This window comes from Danio aesculapii, chromosome 19, assembly GCF_903798145.1.
Source record: "Danio aesculapii chromosome 19, fDanAes4.1, whole genome shotgun sequence".
NCBI lineage: Eukaryota > Metazoa > Chordata > Actinopteri > Cypriniformes > Danionidae > Danio > Danio aesculapii.
The window spans coordinates 43502612-43524851 of NC_079453.1; the positions used below are offsets into that span (position 1 = coordinate 43502612).

Genomic DNA, 22240 nt, shown 5'->3' on the forward strand with positions numbered 1-22240 from the left:
ACATGTGGCAGTAAATAGCCTATATTCTCCCAAAGTCGATTCAGTTTGTGCGGTTTGTAGAATGAGCGATGTTTGGCACCTCCGCTGCTTAATACGAACCACGCGATTAATTATTTAAATGGTTGCGCCGACATTGTCTCCGGAGTCGTATGTCTGAGTGGGAATTTTGTGAATATCACAGGGATATCCCGGCATTATTATTCTCCACATGGTTATGGCTACGGTGGGAGCTGTTAAGGTAGGTTAACTCACTGTGAAGTCTTAGCTAAAGCAGAGAACTGATGACGTTAGGTTGAATGACCAATCGGAAGGCGCTGCCCTTTGGAGACAAACCATTTTACTTGTAGTGGCTGCATCAAGTCTGGAAGCAAGGACTCAAATTTAACAGAATCCACCTTAAAATCTCTGCATTTACTCAAGCCCACCTTCCACCATACCGCGTGAGAATTACAGGACAAAAAGGGATAAATTGTGGAGGTAATAACGCAATATCTCCTAACCAAGGAGAGAAAGAAACGAACACAGCGAAAGGACTCATTTGGACTTCTGAGATAGGGGGTAAGTGCTCTCAAAGCAGAAAATTTGATGATGACCATGACTACGATGGCTGACGGTCTGGAGGCTCAAGACTCGTCAAAATCTGCTTTCATGGAGTTTGGACAGCAATCGCACTCACAACAGAGCTCCCCGTCGATGGCCGCCAGCCATTATCCGCTCCACTGTCTCCATTCCGGCTCCCATCATCATCATCAGCACGACAGCTCTCCGTACTCCGGCTCGAACTCATATAACAGGTCGCTACCTTACTCCTACGTGAGCCATCCGCACCACAGTCCGTACCTGCCGTCTTACCACAGTAACGCCAGCGGAACACAGACCAGGTTAGACGCTACAGGTAAGCGTATTTACATGCGTAAAAACAAAGCTTTGTCTTCATGTTGAACTAAGCAGTATTCTGCCTCGGTAAAATGTACCGACGAGGTTTTTATTTCAGACACCTTACCCGCTCCCTTTTGTTCTGGCTTGATTTTTTTTTCCCCCCTCGTATGTCAGCAAGAACGGTGTTCTCCTCAAAATGATTTATTGCGTTCCGTCAGTGATTCTACCCACCATTGCAAATTATAATTAGCATCTAATTGTCTCTGTCTCGACATGTCAATACACGTAGTTTCCTAAATATGACAGACAATGTAGTTTTGATGTAAAGTGCTTGAAAGAACATTACAAATGTTTTTCTGTCACTAAATAATATTGTATATTAAATATTTATGTACGGGAATCATTCCACAATATTCACCCTTTTCAGAACAGCAGAAAACAACAGTGATTGAAAATGGAGAAATACGTTTCAACGGAAAAGGCAAAAAGATAAGAAAACCGAGGACCATTTATTCCAGTTTGCAGCTTCAGGCATTAAATCACCGTTTCCAGCAGACTCAATACCTGGCATTACCGGAGCGCGCGGAGCTGGCTGCTTCACTCGGGCTCACGCAGACGCAGGTGAGATGTGAACTCATTTGCATAAATAATTATTTATACTTTTTATCTGATATTTCTGATTAATTATAGACTGTTTTGGAAGTAGATATTTGTTCCTTGACTTGACTCCTCCTTCACATTGCAGCAAAGCAACCTAATATTTTCTTTTGTCTTTCAGGTAAAGATATGGTTTCAAAACAAAAGGTCCAAGTTCAAGAAGCTGTTGAAACAAGGTGGTAACCCTCACGAGACGGACACTTTGCCTGGCTCCATCGCCCTGTCCCCGCGCTCTCCAGCCATTCCTCCTATCTGGGACGTCTCTGCCTCCTCTAAAGGAGTAAACATGTCTGCTAACAGCTACATGCCCGGTTACTCACACTGGTACTCGTCACCTCATCAGGACGCCATGCAGAGATAGGCAACTATAGCCTTGTTTTAGGCCATAGGCCTTGAGGTTGACTTGCTGCCCAGTTCACGTGCGTTAGGACGCACATTGTCATCGGTTTAACATCCCTAATAGAGACCTACACTAGTCGGGGACGATTTCTTCTGAAGGATGAAGACATGCGGCGTGGCAATGGTCGACAATGGAACTATCTGACTGAATCATTAAAAAACTGTTCTCACGTCTGACTGTAATTAAACACACTCATCGCCGACATGAAATTGGGACAGGAAGCGAAACGTTTGTCACATCCAACATCACACGCGCACGCACGCGCATGAGTCGCCTTTGAAAACGAACTCAAACCTCTTGCGTAGATGTTTTCTGATCATGCAAAAGCAAGCAATTTGATTGTAAATATGTTGTCCGATTTTAGTTGTTAAAACTTTTTATGTTTGTCATAAATGGAGTAAACTATGACTTCAAGTAACCTGTCGTGCCTTTCATTTTTTAGAAACCATTATAAAAGACATGCCCTATCAATTATGTATTTAATTATGCAAACATTTGCTATTGCTTACTATTGCTTTTTAAAATATCGAAAATTAAGACCTATGGACGACTTGCACAGTAATATATAAATAATCACCTTAACATTATGACATTTTTCTGTTGCTGGAAAGATTTCTGAAGCAATAACGAAATGGCTTACCCGAGCTGGTGGTTTCTCAAAGTGTTTTCCTACAGAATAGAGCCGCATCTTGTCCATCTTGTCATTCTCTAGCTCAATTATTAAGGTATTGACAAAATGTTTTTCCCCTTTCTCTCTGCCTTGATCTGCAAGACGCTGAATGCCTTTCGCCACAGGATCGATCCTGAACAAAGCATCCAGCTGCAGTCTCGTTCAATATGAAGGAGATATTTGGGACAATTTATGGGTTTTATCCAAGAGAGGGTTTTTTTCCATTCTCATAAATGCAGACATAATTAGGGTAATTTTTGATGTAGCCCGCTGATTACAGCGTTTTTACCGTCAAAGATAATTACCTGTAATTTTCAACCACTTTTAATACTAAAAGGCATCTTTATTTGGATTTGAAGTGGCAAAGACGAAACAAAAGATGAAATTATTCGGTTATTCATGTACAAATTGCCGAGGAGAGTGAACGCTTGGGATATTATCTAAAATTACAATGTTGAATAGAGAGACGAGAAGCCCCTGCAGCTGTCAAATCGTGGATGCCCCCAGCCGCAGAGAATGGGGCTTGATTTTCTGAAAAGGTTCCCTCATCAACGGATTGGGATGATTCATTTAAATGTTTGCTCTGCATATAGGAGCATAACATATATCTCGAAATATCAAGAGTCAAAAGCACGTTTGTCATTGGTTTTAACAATATGCAAACCAAAATAAAGCGACTCTGTGTTTTTATAACCTAAAATAAAACAGATGCATCTTACTTAGAAGAAGCACAACTGATTCTAGATAATCAAAATAAAATGTTTGTCAGAGTTAAGGCCCTTATACAAGCGTGGCCCCCCAGACAGACAGACATGATTAGACACACAGAAATGCACTGACTATACTGAGAACCCAGACCAAGAAGCTTATAGTTATCTTAGAATAAAATACATAAATATGTGCGTATGTGTAAAACACGGAGAACAAACATAAGTATAAATCATGACCGGTTTACTAGCATTCCTGTTTCACTCGATTTTCTGTAAAATTGCCTGCCTTCCCCAACAAGTCGAACTGCAGATCATAACAGTACCCACCCATCGGCTCACTCAGATCAGCCAACAAAACAACATAGTAACAGAACAACACTTACCTCGGATAAATTTAACGTCGAAATCTCTGCTTTCAGTGTTTCAATAAAGATAGCGTCGTGAAAGCGGACGGTCCTGTGTACCGCTTGTGTTGAGTAAGCAAATCCAGGTGTGAAAGTGTTTGCACACCCCGACACCTCTTATATATTGCCTGCAAAATTAGCCGTTATTACTGTCACTGTTTAGTGATGGTGAGCCAGGGAAAAAACCTTCTGCAATCAAGAACCAGGCGCATCTTTGCAAATTATAGATAATTGTAAATGTCCAGATTATGATAATGGAGCTAATCCTGGTGGAAGTATAATTATTGTTGAGTGTTACAGTTGAGGGTGTCCAGTAAAGCTAACTGTCATTATTTATACGCGGTTTGCAGTGAATTCGTTGAGTGGAAAATGTTCAGTTGGAATTTAACAAGGCTCTCGATATAATGACATGGGATATAACGTGTTTGTGTGTGTGAAACTGAAAGCAAGGCAAAGTTAGAGCTGATATGGCGTGTTTGTGCGTGTGTGAAGACTGAGTGTGCGCGCGTACGCGAGCGTTTGTAGGTTGGGGGCTATAAACAAAATGCGTAAAAGTATATGCTATATGCTTTGATTTTTCTTATGCTCATGTTATGACTTTGTATTGGGTATTTTCGTCACGTTGTCTTAATATGCCTATTTAATTAGGCTTTTAAATATAAGCAATAATATTATCAGAAATGTCATTGTTTCAAACATGGAAACCACTTCTGTGTGGGAATATTTTCAGTCATATTTTTGCCGATGAGCCTGTATAGGCCTGTTCATCTTGAACAACTTGTGTGCAAATTTATTTTCCAAAAGTCTAGACTATCCATGTTAATTTTAAGTTATTTTCCCTGGAATGTGTGAGATTTCTTTAGCCACAACAACGTGCAGCAAATTATAAAATGCTTCAGCCAGTGTTTTAATATTTACGACAATATAACAATAATAATGATAATATATGGCATGCCAGTTTGCAGTATAAAGCTGCATAACTAGTTGTTTTGTAGAGCTAAAATTAATAATTGAAAGCCGATGAAACTGGAAGTCTTGCACATTCAATTTAGCTTAATCAAGTTTTAAAATACGGCGAATAAAAATAATTTTTAATTTTATTCACCTCATTCAATAATATCTGTCAGAACTACGTATCTTATCTCTCTTTTTCTTTTTTCTTTTTTTGTGGTAGTCAGCTGTAGAAATGTTAGCACTAGTTTTAATGAGATGTTCAGCATATTTCCAGGAGGAGGATCTGTCAGGGCTGGGCTGTGGTCGCTGGAGCCGGTTTGCCCCCACAGGCATGCGGACTGCCTCAGATCTGCGCGCAGTCGTTTCGCCTCCTCACAACAATTCAAAGCTACTAATTGTAAGGAACACAAAGACAGCAAGGCAAAGCACACTGTTTGCCAGACCAAATTTTTCGTTCTTTTGGGTGGTTTTAATCAAGCTAGATAAAATGTGCAGTCTTACTGAAAGAAACGCACACAATTAAATCTTGTTTGGAATTAGCCATTCATAATAAGTGTAATAATAACAATAATAAAAATGATGTTAAATATTCTGTAAATTAAGGATGTTTAACTGAAGTCCAATAATGATTTGCTTTCTTTTTTATTATTGTGAGGTAGCCTTTTTTTATTTTATCGGCATATCAAATATGACGCAGAACACATGATCCCAAAATGTTAAAACAACATGATGGTTTTCTCTTCAAATTCCTTTGGAGATTTCTTTTTTGCAATCTCAAAATCCCTTTACTAACCAAACAAATCGGATAAATAGGCTATTTACCGTGCATTGCTTTGGGTTTCTTAATTTAATAAAGACAAAATATTTGATAATCAAAGTAAAACACATTTATTTGGGGTTGTCCTTAATGTTTTGGCACATCTTCGGATGTACGCGTTGAGGTCAAAATTCAAGGCACCATTCAGAGTGTTTGGGTCCATTGTCCATTTAAAACATTTAATAATTCTTCCAAATGCAATAAATTACATGCACACAATTTACACATTATACACGTTCTTCTAGGACTGCCATATCGATACATTGCATATTCCTCAAAAAATTGTTAACAACCAGTCCAATATACAACAAAATAAACAATTTTCAGTACAACGTTCCTGATCCGAGTGCCAACGAGTGTAACGTGCCGGGTGCCTGAAGGTGAGCATTCATCACCCCGGTAGAGGAATACCACGAAGAGCTGGCGCTTTCCAGAAACGTGGATGCCGCTGTGTTAATATTTTGCGGCTGATGGTGAGGTCTCTGAGGACCCTGTGAGTCCCAGACCGCGGGAGACTGCGGTGAGTTACACGCCATAGGGTCGCTGGAGCTGGGGCTGTGTTCTGGAGGCAATTCGCCGTTTTTCATAATCTTCTTTAGTTTTGATCTCTTGTTCTGGAACCAAATTTTCACCTGCGAAGAAAGAAGGCTTCATGAGTTTATGTGGAAAATTCCTGACTAAAGTGTTGTCGAAAATTCTCCAAAATACTGTTGTTAAAATTATTTTAACAGCTTATATGAAAAAAATATAAATGGCTATAAAATGTCATGCATGCAAACGACTTTTAATGTTGCAGAATATTTAACAAGTAATAAAAAAAGAGTTCTTATAATATGTTCAGTATTAAATAATAATAAAAAAAATTGCAATAAAATATTCCATGAAACTGTGCGAACCTGTGTCTGTGTGAGTCCCAGCGATGCAGCGAGCTCGGCTCTTTCTGGAAGCGCGAGGTATTGTGTGTTCTGAAACCTTCTCTGTAAAGCTGCGAGCTGGAAACTGGAGTAAATGGTTCGGGGTTTCCGGACTTTTTTGGGTTTTCCGTTGACCATCCTGACTTCGGGCTCGGCTGTTTCTTTTTCTGACGAATAAAACAGAAACTAGATAAATACTTAAGAATAGAAATGCGCCTCTGTTTGTATTAATTACAGTGCTTTAAACTAAATATCACAGTGCTTAATAATCAGTCTTGATTTTTGTCAAAACAATATTTATGAACTCATTACGCATTTAACGGGATCTGAAGTATTATATTTTGATATCCCCATTTTATTTTTCAAAAACAGACAAAGCGTGTGTAGTGCGCAATGGAACAACCCAGTGTTTAATCTAAAGATACTTTATTATAAGAAGTAACATACGTGTTATATAACACGTTAAATAAAAATCTTCAGCCACCACAACTACTACTACTATAATAATAATATTAATAACATGCTTAAAAATAATTTTATATAACAACTAACCTTGCGGGCTCGGTTGTGATTGCACTCTGTTATATGTTCCTGCGTATTGGTGATACGCTGTGGAGTATGAGCCGTAATCAGGGTAGGATTTTGCAGAGTAATTTCCAGAAGATCCATTGACTCCGTGGTATTGGTACTGATAGGCATTAAGAGGTTTCCCATAGGTGCCCGAGTTCGGTGAACAATAGCCATGATGAACTCCTCCGGCAGGGCTGTAATAGCCAGAATCCGTGGCTGTGGACTCCGGTAGGGTTGGAGATTCCTGAGACGGATGATGCATCGTGGAGAGCTGAAAAGGGTTTTGAAAATCTGCAGGTTTAATACTCGGAATCCTTCTGTCGAATACTCCAGTCATAGTTTGGATAAGACGACGTAAAAAAAGGCAGTCTAACTCTATAGGGGTCCACAGAGTCTACACTAACATTGTGTGTGCAAGCGTCAAGCGTCTCTCTTGAAGACTGCTTTAAGCCCCGCAGCAAAGACTTGGTTAAATCCTAAATTGCGCTGTTACGCACTGCAGGGAGGATCCAGTGCCATTGGCCAAGGAGCACAGCAGACAGGCAGTTACTCCCCAACTCGTTCAACCAGTTTCAGAAGAACAAAAAACTTAATAGAGGTATTTATGGTATGTTTACAAACAAACTGAAAGGGAAATTGATTATTATTTGATAATCTATAAATCGCTCACCGGGCGATAAACGCGGACTGCTGTTGATATTTTCCATGTAAATCTCCCTATATACTTCTCACCAGCAGGAATGTCTGATTTCTTAAATGTGTTTGGAACACAATTCAGATGTAATTACTAATAATGTTTTGTTTAGTTATATCCTCTTAGACGGTCTGAGGATTCTGTTTTTATTGGGTTTAAATCCGCATCAGACTCTTCTTGTGTATTTGTGTTGATGCATACATTAATCTGCGTAGTTTTAAAACCGCATATTTAGTTTTGTAGTTAGACTACAATAATATGTCATTAAAACTGAATTAAATCATGTCCATTTGTTGATAATTGTTTATTGTGTCTGCATTTAAGGTTTATTTTTTGGCCACAATGCAATGATAACGTTAAATATAGCACTTTGATTATTAAATTCATATTAATGACACAGAAGCCAATGTGTACAGTGTAATTTAAAATCAATTTTGTTAATTTGTACTATTATTATTGCTAAATTTGAATAGATATCAGAGTCCAGCAAGCGTTCATTCAGTATAAGTCAGCAATAATGGTGAAACGGTGCCACCATGTGGACAAGAGAAACACAATTAATCCTGTTGGTCAAACACATGGCTGCAATTAAGCTGTGCATTATGTCTGGCCATAAATGTTGAGAAAAATGTCAGACGTGATTTACAAAGGGCGGTGGAGAGGTGTAATTTTAGTTCCTTATACAGTCTGAACTGATCATATTTATCATATGGCCTAAAAACCCAACAAATCAGCGTGACTCTGTACAATATTGAATCATGTTTGACCAAGAATAACTGAACAAATATAGTTTAAGACAGTATGTTACAAGCAGATACAAGTTCATACCTCTAGTTTACACAATAATAATTCTGTGATTTAGCCAGTAGCAAAAGTTAACAGACTGATTAGGCTGCGTACACTGAAAAAAATATTATTCAAAGATGATCCCTTGGATTTACTCAAATTTTTTTACATTAAGTGGTTGTAAACAATTTATTTGGGCTGAATTTAAACAAAAAAATTAAGTTGAACATTATTACATTTAATTTGTTTGTTTAAATTCAACACAAATAAATAGTTTGCAACAGTTTTGCATGCAACACTTTTTTCAGTGATTTAATGCTTAAAAAATACATTTAATTCATTCTCAGATGCTACAAACTCTCACATGCAGAGTCAAAGGCAACTATTTCTAAACTAAATGTGATGCTTTTTGTTATAAAAATTTAAAACAGGATTATTTAAAAACCTGAATGACAGAAAATTATTTAGATCATAGAAAAATAAGCAATTTAATGAATCATGCAAACAAAAACATATCACAATGTGCAAAATACATGAATTAAAAAAAGAAATAAAGTTAAATTTAATAAGTTAAGTTAAATGAAAGATGCATAATGCAGATCCATTATTGAAATAAATCAAATCAAGAAAGAAATGTGAAATAAAAATGAAACATTTATTTACTAAAGAAAGAAAGAAAATAAATTGAAACATGCATAATCCCAACAAAAAGAAAGAAAATATGGGATTTACATATGCAAATCTCAAAATACAAGATAAACAATAAACAATAATTACACAAAAGAGAGACCATAAACAGCCAAAAACCACCTGAATCACAGAAACTTAATCGGATCAAAGAAAAATTTGCAATGAAATTAATCAGTGGATGCAAACAAAACATGTGTGCTAAAATACATAAAATAAAAAATAAATAAAGTTCAATTTAATAAGTTAAATTAAATGAAATTCAATAATGAAATGCAAAATAAAAAAGAAAAATTGTTCACACTTAGCTGATGATTCATCAATAGCTTGTTTGGCATGCTGTCCCAGGAGAGAGCCCCGAGCTCAAGGGATCCTCGAGCCCAGGGCTTCCTCTCGTTTGCAGAGCGAGAGGGGAGCCTGAGCTCGGTGGATCTCAGAACTCCCCGTCTGCAGTAGCTAAGGGAACATGCGAGGAAAAAAGGGGGCTAGACAAATGCTTGATTGTTATGCATGATGTAAATATTTGGATGGTGGGAGGAACCCGGAGAACCCGGGGAAAACCCCCGCGGACACGGGGAGAATATACAAACTCCTCACAGAAACACCTACCGACCTGGCAGGACCAGGGCTGGTAGTGTTCTTGCTGTGGGGCTAACAGTGCTAACCACTGGGCCTCCGTGCCGCCCGATCTATAGTGAAGGAGGAGAATGGGGAGGAAGGGGGGTTTCTTCCAAACGAAGATAAAGTGGACTGAAAACTGTGGTTATTTATAGTAGCTTATGGCTCATATGATTGGATGATACTGATTAGCTTAATACGTGACCGGCTGTGATAAATCATAAGCACGTGATCCTCTCGAAATTAGTTTATGAATAAACCCCACTTATTAAAAATAGTAAATAAATTGAAACATGCATAATCCTAACAAAAAGAAATAAAACATGGGATTTACATATGCAAATCTCCTCAAAATACAAGAACAACAATAAATAACAATTAACAATCATTACGTAAACAAAAGAGAGACCATAAACAGCCAAAAACCACCGGAATCACAAAAACTTATTGAGATCACAGAAAAAATAGCAATCAAATGAATTAGTGGATGCAAACAAAAAAAAAGAAAATGAATTGAAGCATGCATAATCCTAACAAAAAGAAATAAAACATGGGATTTACACATGCAAATTTCCTCAAATAAGAACAACAACAATAAATAATACTAATGAATAATCATTACATAATCAAAAGAGAGACCATAAACACCCAAATAGAAATATGTTTGCTGTTTGTTCAAACTATTTGAAATGAGCTGAAACAACAGAATTATTGAGTTTTATTTTGGGACAATCTAAATGTTTTATGTTCAATCCACTTACATTTTTAAAAACTAATCATGTAACTTAACTCCTCCTTGTTGTCCCAACACAAATTGATTGTGTGGAACCCAACATTTTTACAGTATAAACATATATGTATACACGTACATATTTTTTCACCATATATTTATAGCTAGCAGCTAGCTCTCCGCAACTTTCATCGTCTCCCACTGAAGCTAAGAAGGGCTGCGCCCGGTCAGTACCTGGATGGGAGACCACATGGGAAAGTGAGGTCAGCAGGGGACGCTCAACCTGTAGTCTGTGTGGATGCTAACTCCCCAGTATATTGATGGGGACTCAATACTGCTCAGTGAGATCCTGGTTGTTAAAAATCACAGGATGTCCTTCAAAAAAGAGTAAGGCTTCTTTTGCCCACTGGCCTCTATCCATCATGGCCTCCTAACCATCCCTATATGATAATTGGCTTCATGTCTCCTCTCCACCAATCAGCTGGTGTGCGGTGTGCTGGTGCAATATGGCTGCCGTCGCATCATCCAGATGGATGATGGTGGTGGTGGATGAAGAGATTTGTAAAGCACTTTGAGTGTCATGGAAAGCGATATATAAATGTGAGGAATTATTATTAATTTTCTTTTCAACACTCATTCACACTCAAACACTTCGGCCAATTTAGCTTACCCACTTCACCTATAGTGCATGTCTTTGGACTGTGGGGGAAACCGGAGCACCCAGAGGAAACCCACGCAAACACGGGGAGAACATGCAGACGAGGCTCAACCCAGACGAGGCTCGAACCAACGACCTTCTTAAAGTGAGGCGATTGTGCTACCCATTGCGCTTTAGGACTAATTATTATTATTATTATTATTATTATTATTATTATTATTATTATTATTATTATAAAATGCTTAACAAGTAATAACAATTAATTTGACGAATGGATCAGTGAGCATATGGGGAAAATAAGTGTTGTACCTCACTGAAAAAAATGAGTTATTGAATTTACTACATTTTTTAACATAACTAGCTGCGAACAATTTATATGGGCCAAATTTAGACAAACAAATTCGAACATTACACAATTTAATTTGTTTGTTTAAATCCAGCCAATAAATAAAAGCAAATCCAGTGAATAATTTTCAGTGCTACCAGACGATGAATAAATAAATAAATAAATACACAATAGATGAATAAATACATAAATAAATAAACGTGTTGTGGTACACAAACAAACAAAAATAGCTCAAATTAAAATATATTTAAAGGACAAAAATATAAGCAAAACCTTTTAAATCGATTTATCATTTTTAAAAATCTCTCCAAACAAACCCGGAAATGACGTAACGTGACGTGCCTTATTTAGGCATTATTAATGTAAATAACGAACGTTTGCTAAGTACACAACGCAAACTCGAACTAAATAGTTGAAGTAAAACTAAATGCGACGCTCAGACAATTGTTGTTTTGGTGCTTTTGTGTAGTTTTGGAGAGTCTGGTAAAACAGGCGCTCGAGCGGTGACGGGGGGAAGGGACGGACGGACGGGCCACTCGGAGCTCTCGTGCTCCAGCAACTCTGCGCGCTCACTTTAATCTTACTTTTCTCCTCCTTATCGATGCTGTTTTAAAGGAAAACCCAGCTTTCCCGTTACCGCATGTGTTACGTGGCACCAGAAGACCCAAAAGTGTCGGCCAGGGATTGAATTTTGCTGCAGAAAGCGATTAAAATGTATCCCATTGGAGCAGCTGGTGGTAAGTGTTATTATGATCAGCGAGCATGCTAGCGACGAAATGCTAACCGAATACGTGTGGTGTTTTTCGGTTGAAATAAATGCTGTGGCTTAACCGTCTTCAATTACAGGTGGAATTAAAGATCAAAGTATGTTGAAGCTTAACGTACCGAAATCTTGATTTCCGTTTTTGTCAGTGGTTTGTTTTGTAGGCCCATTGTTATTGTTAGCCTGCTAGCTAAGCTTGTTGACCTGCTGGCTTTTCAATTTACTGCAGCTGGTTAAACTCTTATGTACATTGGTCTTTAAATGTTAACGTGGCGAACTTTCCTAATGTTTCAGGTGTTTAAATATGTTTGTATTTCAGTGTTTATAGGATATTTGTTTTGAAGTTAATTTTAGAGACCTTTTACGTTTGTAGTTGGTAACCTGTTTGGTCTTCTCTAGCTAGACAGGTACTGAAAGTTACTACAGTTCTTGTTAAAACATAAGTTTATAATTACATAATTATAATTACATTTTTGCGGTCATTTTGGTATATTTTCTGTCAAAGTATTCAGCTAACTTTTAGCGAAGATAACTAGCTATATTGGATATGCAAATCAGTTAATACAGGCTGTTTTACTATACAAGTTTTATTACATATATCAGTAAGTCGTATCGAGAGTCATATCTCAAATTTTAAGAAATATGCAGTAACATTATAGGACATCGTGTTCCAAGTCTTAAACTTAGTTGTTAATACTTTACAGTAAGGTGCCATTTGGTTTACTGCATTCATTAACATGCGTTGCTTAAGTCAAGACGTGTCTTTTAGTTATTTGCCTAAAGTTTAATTTACAAAAGTATTTTTATATGCGTAGAACTAAGAAATATTAATTGCAAGTGAAATGTCTGCTTAAATTTTTCAGATAACTTTTGTAAAAATAAAATCCCAGCATAACAAACAGGCTATAATGTTGAAAATATAAAGCAACACACTTACTCTAAACTATGCTACTTAAAATATACAATCATTAATGAAAATACTAAATATTTAAAAAAAAATAATGATTAAACAGCTTTTGCTGACAAATAAGACCTGCCTCTATGAAGAAAAGTGACTGTGTAAGTATTAAAAAGGACAATTAAATAGTCATTTGTTATTTTATAATTAGTGATTTTATACGTCATCACATCATGATTATTGTGAATTTGCCTGACAAGATATTCTAGTATAAGAATGATTGCACCAAATACTGTATTAGCTAATGCATTATCAAATTTTTCTATATTTTACAGTGTTGCCTCTTAGACTCCATAAAATATTGTGTTTGTTGTATATGCTTTATACCCTTGTTGATTAGTGTAAAGCAGGGGTCAGGAACCTTTTTTCAGCAAAGAGCCATTTCTGTTTTTTTTTTATCAAATGTATTTTTTTAAAGAGCCATTGAGGTGTGTGTGTATATAACAAAACCTTTATTTATTTATGAACAAAACCTTTATTTATGTTCATGCGTAATTTAAAAATGAACATATTTTTGCCATCACCACTCATGAATGTTGTTTGAATTTATGTGCGTGAGGTTACCATAGAAATGCAAGTTGCTTGCCCTTTGTCGTGATTCAAGTTAAACCACAGCATCACATATATTGAAAAGTCCTGTAAACTGAGTTCTTATTCATTTTGCTGTGGAAAATACAATAAAAAGGAATTGTAATTGTATTTTCAATAGGAAACTAATATTTAGTGACCGTTATAATTTATTTAACGTTAAAATATTATTGAAGAGAGACAGCTGGAGAGCCACATATTTTTGGTCAAAGAGCCACATGTGGCTCCCGAGCCATAGGTTCCCTACCTCTGGTGTAAAGCATCTGAAATTGGGCTGAACAATATATAGTTTGAGCATCAATATCACAATGCAAGTATCCACAAGTCACATCACAGGATTTGATTATTTATTAAAGATTAAAGGAAAAAGATATTGTGTAAAATATATTTATACAAGGAAAGCCATGTTATTTTATGTTTGATTCTTCAATTTCTATATTTCAATACCGTTAGACTTCCCAGAAACTAATAAAGCACTATATGTTCAATAGAAAAAGGCATGATGTTATATTCATATCGCAATATATTGCAGCAAAACACAATATCGCAATAATTTTTCCAATATCTTGCAGCCCTAGTAGTATATGTCGTTGTTCTGCTGCGAGGTCGCAGAAATAGAAACAGTTTCTAAAATAGAAATTGAATGCGTCACCTTCGCAGATGGTAAGGACAAAAACCCCTTTGAACGTGGATAAGATGCCTTGTATTGCGTGTTGCAACACTTGTCGTCAGCACACACGATGTCAGTGTGCTGTGATTGGTCAGGTGGCCCTGTGTGCTGTGATTGGCACGGTGAGTGTCCTAACAGCACTACATGCGACTCGACAAGCAATTTGGCTAATTCTCACCAATCACGACGCAACATGACTTTTAAAAACCAGACACTTCACTCCTAACGAAATGGTAAAGACTTTTAAAATAATTAATACCTACTAAACCCCTTTAACATTTATGAATAGGCTACTCGGTGGCTGATGTTGTTGGTTTGCTCTGCTGAGTCACAGTTCTGACTGTCATTTTCAAACAGTTAGCTAGTTATTTTATTTTTAAGATCTGAGGTAAACTATATGCTTCTGCTTTCAGTAATATGGCAATAAATAAAAACATAATATGGTATTTCTAATCTGTACCTGAGGTAATCAATGTCTCAGTAGTATACGTTTATGTTTTGCCGTGACGTCGCAGAAATAGAAACGGTTTCTAAAATAGAAAGTTCATGTGTCACCATCAGATGGTTAGGGCAAAACTCCTTTTACGATGCCTTGTATTGCATGTCGAAGCACCGCATTGTGTGTTATTAGCACACATGGTGTCAGTGTGCTGTGATTGGTCAGGATGCCCTGTGTGCTGTGATTGGTTAGGTGACCCTGTGAGCTCTGACTGATCAGGTGGCCCTGTGAGCTCTGACTGGTCAGGTGGCTGGCATGGTGTCCTAACAGCACAAGCAATTTGTCTGTTTGCACCAAACGCTACGCGACATGACAGAATTTTTTAAATACCAGACACTGCACTCCCAACGAAATGATAAAGACTTTTAAAGTAATTAATACCTACTAAACCTCTTTAACATTTATGAATGGGCTACTCATTGACTGATGTTAATGGTTTGCTGCTCTGAGTCGCAGCAGTTTCAAACAGTTTGCTAGAGTTTTTAATTTTTTAAGATCGGAGATAAAGTATTTGCTGCTGCTTTCAGTAGTATGGCAATAAATGTCATGTGAAATCCGAGGTAAACTTACATTAGTGGTATTTAACACTAAATAAAGCACATAATCTGTACCTGAGGTGATCATTGTCTTAGTAGGTTTCTGAATTGTTAATTTTAAAACTGAAGTTAAATGAAACTGTTGCTTGTGTGTGAGAGAGTTTGGCAGGTTGTTAAGTTGCTTGTGTGGTGTTGTGATAAGGAGGCAAAAGTTCTGTTGCCCAGTGGGATGGGTTCACGTCCTATTATCTTCCTGCCGTGTTGTGTTTAAGGGTTGATAAGATTGGGTGAGACAGTTCAGGAAATCTATCAGTAAATGACTTCCGATACTCACAGCCTTCTCAATGGTTTCAAAGTTTTATTAACTTATTTTTTCATAATTATTTGATATTAACAAAAATATATTCATTTTACGTTTATTTGCAGGTTAAATAAGCGTTTCTGCACAATCACTCATGTTTATGTTTGTTGAAATAAACCTGTTATGTCTTTTCTAGCTACTGAGCTGTTTCAGGGACGACCGTCTTCAGGGTCAGATGTTTCTGGTAAGCAGCCCAGACTGAACTGTCCTGTTGAAAGCTAAGATTAATATGTTGTTTTTACCAAGTTGCCTTGACATATTTATTGAAAACTTTGAAATAACAATTGATTTGAAGCCTATTTTATTACTTGAGCTTTGTTTTAATTCAATGATTCTGTAAAGACTTGTGTTCCTTGGTTTATTGCATAATGACATAAGCAAAGGTGCTATTGTATTGAGCATCAGGCAAGCATGGAGTCAACAGCTGATATTCAGCACAACAAAGCAACTGTAATACAATAAAGTTCAATAAACAATAGCAAATGACTTGCATTTCAAATTCAAACTGAATTTAGCCGCTCAGTTTGGATATACAATGTTAAGATGTTATGTAAGCTTGGGTGCTTGCGTTTAAATGTCACAGCAGAGCTCTAATAGTCTTACTGAAATGTTTGTGTGGGCCTAATTAACGGGATTAAGTTGCTCCACTGAACTAAAAATGGATATTACTACCTTTTTTAGTTGCATACAGTTGCAGCTGACTGTATGACCCTGTTTAGACCTGGTTTTATGATGTATCTTGCTTGATATGATCACAAGTTGACAAGGAGTCACATTCTTGTTGACACCTGCTTGGTTTCATCATGCCTTTGTGCACTTCAAAAACAGCCATTTTTATTTAGTATTGCGAAAAAGCTCACGTAATTTACATACAAATTTGAATAGAGAGACAGTGTAAAGCGGTATGCAGAGCAGCTTTACTTTCTGCAGTGACGTCAACAAAATTACATTAACACAAACCTACATGTGTTTAGAAATAAAGAGAACATTATGTATTCTACATTTGGCCTTCAAAACAGGATGTTGATTTCAGGCAGTAAAGATTGAATCCTGTCTGTTTTATCCGCTTCAACAACTTGTCATGTAATGTTGATAAATTAGGTCAGTAGGCATATTGTAGGTTGAGTAGATCTGGACGTTTAAAAGTATTCTAGAATGTGTTATTTACTACTTGTGGATAGGCATGGGACGATAACTGTTTTCAAGGTATACTGGGGTTTGGAAAAGTCAAGGCTTTAAAACCGCCCAAATTTTCTGTAATACCGTTCCTAAGGTATGTGTAAATTTTATTTATTTAAAATATATATATTTTTTTAGGTTTTTTTAGGACAACAGTATCTCTAGCAGAAAAAATATCCAAAGATGTCGTTTTAAATTGTAACGAAATCAGTATTTTTGAATCAAATGAAGACAGCAGAAGTCAATAATTCATTTGAATTATTTAGCCTGACATGTTTACTGCTCCAAAATATCATAAATCTTTAAAAAAAAAATTGTTTTTAATGGGAAAAAAAGTTTTAGTTTTTTACCCAGACATTTACAAAGAATATATATTAGAGTAGTAATCACAATACCGTGAAACCGTGATATATATATATATATATATATATATATATATATATATATATATATATATATATATATATATATATATATATATATATATATATATATATATATATATATATATATATATATATATATATATATTTTTTTTTTTTTTTTTTTCTTTTTCTGGGTTTTCACCTTTTTTAGATAGGACAGTAGAGAGTATTGACAGGAAAGCATGGGGAACAGAGAGAGGGGAAGGATCAGCATAAGACCGCAAGGTGGAATTGAACTCTGGTCGCCGTGAGCATGTGTCGACGCACTAACCACTACACCACTGGTGCCGACAAACCGTGATATTTTTATCCAAGGTTGTCATACCGTCAGAATCTTATACCGGCCCATGCCTACTTGTGGATGTGGTTGAAAGTGGATAAACTCCACTTGTGATCGGATCTGCAAAAATGCATCTTAACACAGAGTGTAAAAAGGTTTATAAGTCGCACCTAGTCAAAATTGCATTACTAAGAGAAAATCAAACAGGGCTTGGATAAGTCACGTTTTATTATTTCATTAAAAATAATGTACAGTAATGTAATTTTTACAGATATTATAAATGTATAAATCATTGAATGCATTTAAAATGTATGTGTATTCATTAAAAAAAATTAATAAATTGACTTATTTGTGCATGTGTCCTGAAGCTCCCGCGTCTCCTCCACCACCACCAGAATATGTCTTCAAACCACCTCAGCGGCCAGACTTTGGCACGATGGGTAGGACAATCAAGCTGCAGGCCAACTTCTTTGAGATGGAAATTCCCAAGTTGGAGGTTTACCATTATGAAATAGACATCAAGCCTGAGAAATGCCCACGGAGAGTTAACCGGTAAAATCTTTTGTCTCAACCTGAAATTTAGGCTCGTCACAATATCTATTTTTGTTGTACGATATATCACACTAAATATATTGCTATAAATTATATTATTGTCATTTTAAAACCATGTTATGCCACTAATTATGTGATGCCAGAATGACAATAAAATATCCTCACAATGCAAGAACACTCTTCCAAAGAACACATCATAGTTTATTCTTATGAATATTTAATTTTAATATTGTCATTTGAACAATTTAATAAAGGCATTGCAATCAGAATGTGAAAATGCATATCCTAAATAAATAATAATAAATGTTAACAAAAAGTGCAAGGTAAAAAGTAGCAGAGGCTACGATATCTGCTACCAGATCTATTTTCAGTTGTCAGACACCCACATAAAAATATACTATAGTAATTTATCGTAAATACTATAGTGTCTTTTTTAACCATACTAACACCTCCTGTAGAGATGGAAAATGTTACTAGAATTGTTTTTTATGTACAGGCGATATAGATTGCATCACCAAAAATGATTGAGGTCATGTCTATGTGTTGTGCCATAAGTCGATATATTGATTATTGTGACAGGCTACTGAAATTTCCAACTGATTGTTTTGGAAGCTCTGTACTTACTCGCTTGTTGTTGTTTTTTTCTGTAAATAGTGAAATAGTTGAGCACATGGTCCAGCACTTTAAAACGCAGATTTTTGGAGATCGAAAGCCTGTGTATGATGGGAGGAAGAATCTCTACACTGCCATGCCTTTACCCATTGGAAGAGACAAAGTATGCACCATTAAAGTCTATGTTAGCTTTATGACTCTTGTTCCTCCTTAAAATGCTGCATTGAAATCTTCACACCCAATGGATGATCATATATATCTGATTTACCAAACTGCTCTTTTAGGTGGAGCTGGAGGTCACGATTCCAGGGGAGGGAAAAGACAGGAGCTTTAAAGTTGCTATAAAGTGGATGTCCTGTGTCAGTCTGCAAGCTCTGCATGAAGCACTGTCCGGACGGCTACCAAACATCCCTTTCGAGACCATTCAGGCTCTGGACGTTGTCATGAGACATTTGCCCTCAATGAGGTAAATAGCAGCCATCTTGACTCCATGGGAGGGCTGCACGATGCGACATTGCTGGGTATTGCTATAACGATATCTCTTTTGATGTAACATTTTCCTTGAACAATGTTATTTTTATTAGCTATTTTAAATAATTTATTTAATGATGTTAATATATCCAGGTGAAGATATTTTTCAGATCTAATTAACTCTAATTCAGATTAAAATAACTGTCAAGCTGCAAACATTTAGTCTTTAAAACACTTTGAATGATTGAAAACTTTAGCAGATAATCAGACTCTGAGGGTGTACTCGCACTACACACGGTTGCCTTGAATTGTGCCAAAGCAAGATTGTCCCCTCTCCCCTGACGGCCTGCACTCACACTGCATTATACCTTCTGAGCCGGAGCATGCTTGCGTCAACGATGATGTGACTTCAGTTAAAGAGGAAGAGAAGCGCTCTCGCTCGGCACAGTGGACATTGCTTTAGTAATATCGTTTTGTATATTTAGTCGTTTGGGATGCAGTAACACAGTCACATATTTTGCTGAACAGATCCACAGCTTTTGATGCTCAAATTATCTTAAAAGTCCTTGTGCTGGAGGTATTAGGAGGTTTGCTGAAGGCATCAGCTGACGTGCAGCGAGGGGTTTGCATCTTTAATTAACTATGACAGTTTGCATTCATTGAAAAGTAATAATGATTAATAAATCCATATGAAACAGTCCCATAAAAGTGACATCGTGTCTTCAGTTTCGGGCTTAGGCGCACTTTGCACTCACACTACAAGCATACCTCGCCTGAGCCCAACTGAACTGCGCTCTGGCACACCTCTTCCAACCGGGCCAGAGCTGTCCAACTGAACTTGCACCCAGACACGGTATGGAGCCTTCACACTTGTCAAACGAGCCGGAAAATGGAGGTCAAGCACGCCCAGGCATGGTTCGTATAGCATAGTGTGAGTACACCCTAATTGCTGTAGTCATTTGCCTCGACTCCCGCCATAAATGTCTTCATTTTCAGCTCAGAGTTCATCTTTGGGTTGCTTCAGCCAATAGCAGAACAGCAACTACTAGGGAGGTGGGGATAAAGATAGTAAGGCCCCATCAGATTGGTCAAATTTAGATAAGCCACCACTGCATAAAATAAGTGTACTCTATCCTACAACACTGCGATACGGTTATTGCAAATACTATTATTGCAATAAAGATAATTTTGCAATATATTGTGCAGCCCTACTCCATGATACATTTATTCATTTAACAACTTAAATCTGAGTACGTGTGCACTGACTTATTCTACATATCTCCATTTTGGGACCTCATACGTCATCATCCACAATGCTGTTGTGGTGTTTTTAAAGTATTATTGCTGTTTCTACAGGTACACCCCAGTTGGCCGTTCATTCTTCACTCCCTCGGAGGGCTGCTCCAACCCTCTTGGCGGAGGAAGAGAAGTTTGGTTTGGCTTTCATCAGTCTGTTCGACCATCACTCTGGAAGATGATGCTCAACATTGATGGTAAGACTGCAGTGACCGTATTCGTTGGACTTGATTTTGCCCTTTTGCTAATGATTTCTCTGTATGATCGTTTTTTAGTGTCTGCCACTGCGTTCTACAAAGCTCAACCCGTCATTGAATTCATGTGTGAGGTTTTGGATTTTAAAAGCATCGAAGAGCAGCAAAAGCCCTTAACAGATTCCCAAAGAGTGAAGTTTACCAAGGAGATCAAGGGTAATTTCTTACAGTGGTCATTGACATTTACAAAGGCTTTTATGAAGTTTGTTTTGAGATAAGGTGAGTTTTGCATTTGTTTCACAGGTTTGAAGGTTGAAATTACTCACTGTGGACAGATGAAGAGGAAGTACAGAGTGTGTAATGTGACAAGGAGACCAGCCAGCCATCAAACGTAAGATCTCCTTTGACAACACAATTTCTAACTTGCTGTTAGGACATAATTAGGACAACATATTTATTCAAAATTATATTTTATTAGTATGAAAAGTTCTGCGATTTATATTCCAAAACAACTTCAAGAGTTCCCACTTAGCTGATGATCCATCAAAAGCTTGTTTGGCATGCTGTCCCGGGAAAGAGCCCCGAGCTCAAGGGATCCTCAAGCCCAGGGCTTCCTCCCGTTCGCAGAGCGAGAGGGGAGCCTGAGCTCTGTGGATCTCAGAACTCCCCGTCTGCAGTAGCTAAGGGAACATGCGAGGAAAAAAGGGGGCTAGACAAATGCTTGATTGTTATGCATGATGTATATATTTGGATGGTGGGAGGAAACCGGAGAACCCGGGGAAAACCCCCGCGGACACGGGGAGAATATACAAACTCCTCACAGAAACGCCTACCGACCTGGCAGGACCAGGGCTGGCAGTGTTCTTGCTGTGGGGCTAACAGTGCTAACCACTGGGCCTCCGTGCCGCCCGATCTATAGTGAAGGAGGAGAATGGGGAGGAAGGGGGGTTTCTTCCAAACGAAGATAAAGTGGACTGAAAACTGTGGTTATTTATAGTAGCTTATGGCTCATATGATTGGATGATACTGATTAATACGAGACCGGCTGTGATAAATCATAAGCACGTGATCCTCTCGGAATTAGTTTATAAATATACCTCACTTAAGTAATGAATGAAATTTATATCAAGTAAGCACAGTTAAGATTTGTGGTGTAGCACATTTCCCACATGCCTAATTTCGCTTAAATTTTGTTTGTTTAAATGCATTTTATATTCCTTTTTTCCACCCCAATACTGCTAAATTTAAATGATTTGTTGTAGAGTGATGGGGAATTAAAATACATGTATAAAATGTTTAAAAATATTTTATTTTTAGCTACTACTGGCTTATTTTACATTATTTTTGAACAAAAAAACATGG

General features: G+C 37.2%; 3 protein-coding genes across 3 annotated transcripts in view; 2 read left to right on the forward strand and 1 right to left on the reverse strand.

Annotated features, from left to right (window-relative positions):
* The first annotated feature begins 335 nt into the window (after positions 1–335).
* Positions 336–2350, forward strand: dlx6a (distal-less homeobox 6a). The gene is made up of 3 exons (XM_056479903.1): positions 336–895; positions 1307–1500; positions 1658–2350. The coding sequence occupies exons 1-3, from the start codon at positions 586–588 to the stop codon at positions 1895–1897; spliced, it is 744 nt and encodes a 247-aa protein (XP_056335878.1). The 5' UTR covers positions 336–585; the 3' UTR covers positions 1898–2350.
* A 3188-nt stretch (positions 2351–5538) lies between these two features.
* Positions 5539–7415, reverse strand: LOC130246653 (homeobox protein Dlx5a). The gene is made up of 3 exons (XM_056479743.1): positions 6958–7415; positions 6388–6572; positions 5539–6123 (listed from the first exon to the last, which is right to left on the reverse strand). The coding sequence occupies exons 1-3, from the start codon at positions 7310–7312 to the stop codon at positions 5815–5817; spliced, it is 849 nt and encodes a 282-aa protein (XP_056335718.1). The 5' UTR covers positions 7313–7415; the 3' UTR covers positions 5539–5814.
* A 4464-nt stretch (positions 7416–11879) lies between these two features.
* The window catches only part of ago2 (argonaute RISC catalytic component 2), a 29205-nt gene continuing 18844 nt past the window's right edge, over positions 11880–22240 (forward strand). The window contains exons 1-8 of the mRNA XM_056479106.1: positions 11880–12231; positions 16006–16053; positions 18122–18305; positions 18960–19080; positions 19202–19383; positions 20745–20881; positions 20960–21094; positions 21182–21269. Of these exons, the coding sequence (XP_056335081.1) occupies positions 12207–12231; positions 16006–16053; positions 18122–18305; positions 18960–19080; positions 19202–19383; positions 20745–20881; positions 20960–21094; positions 21182–21269 (920 nt within the window). The 5' untranslated portion in view covers positions 11880–12206. The remainder of the gene's footprint in view (positions 12232–16005; positions 16054–18121; positions 18306–18959; positions 19081–19201; positions 19384–20744; positions 20882–20959; positions 21095–21181; positions 21270–22240) is intronic.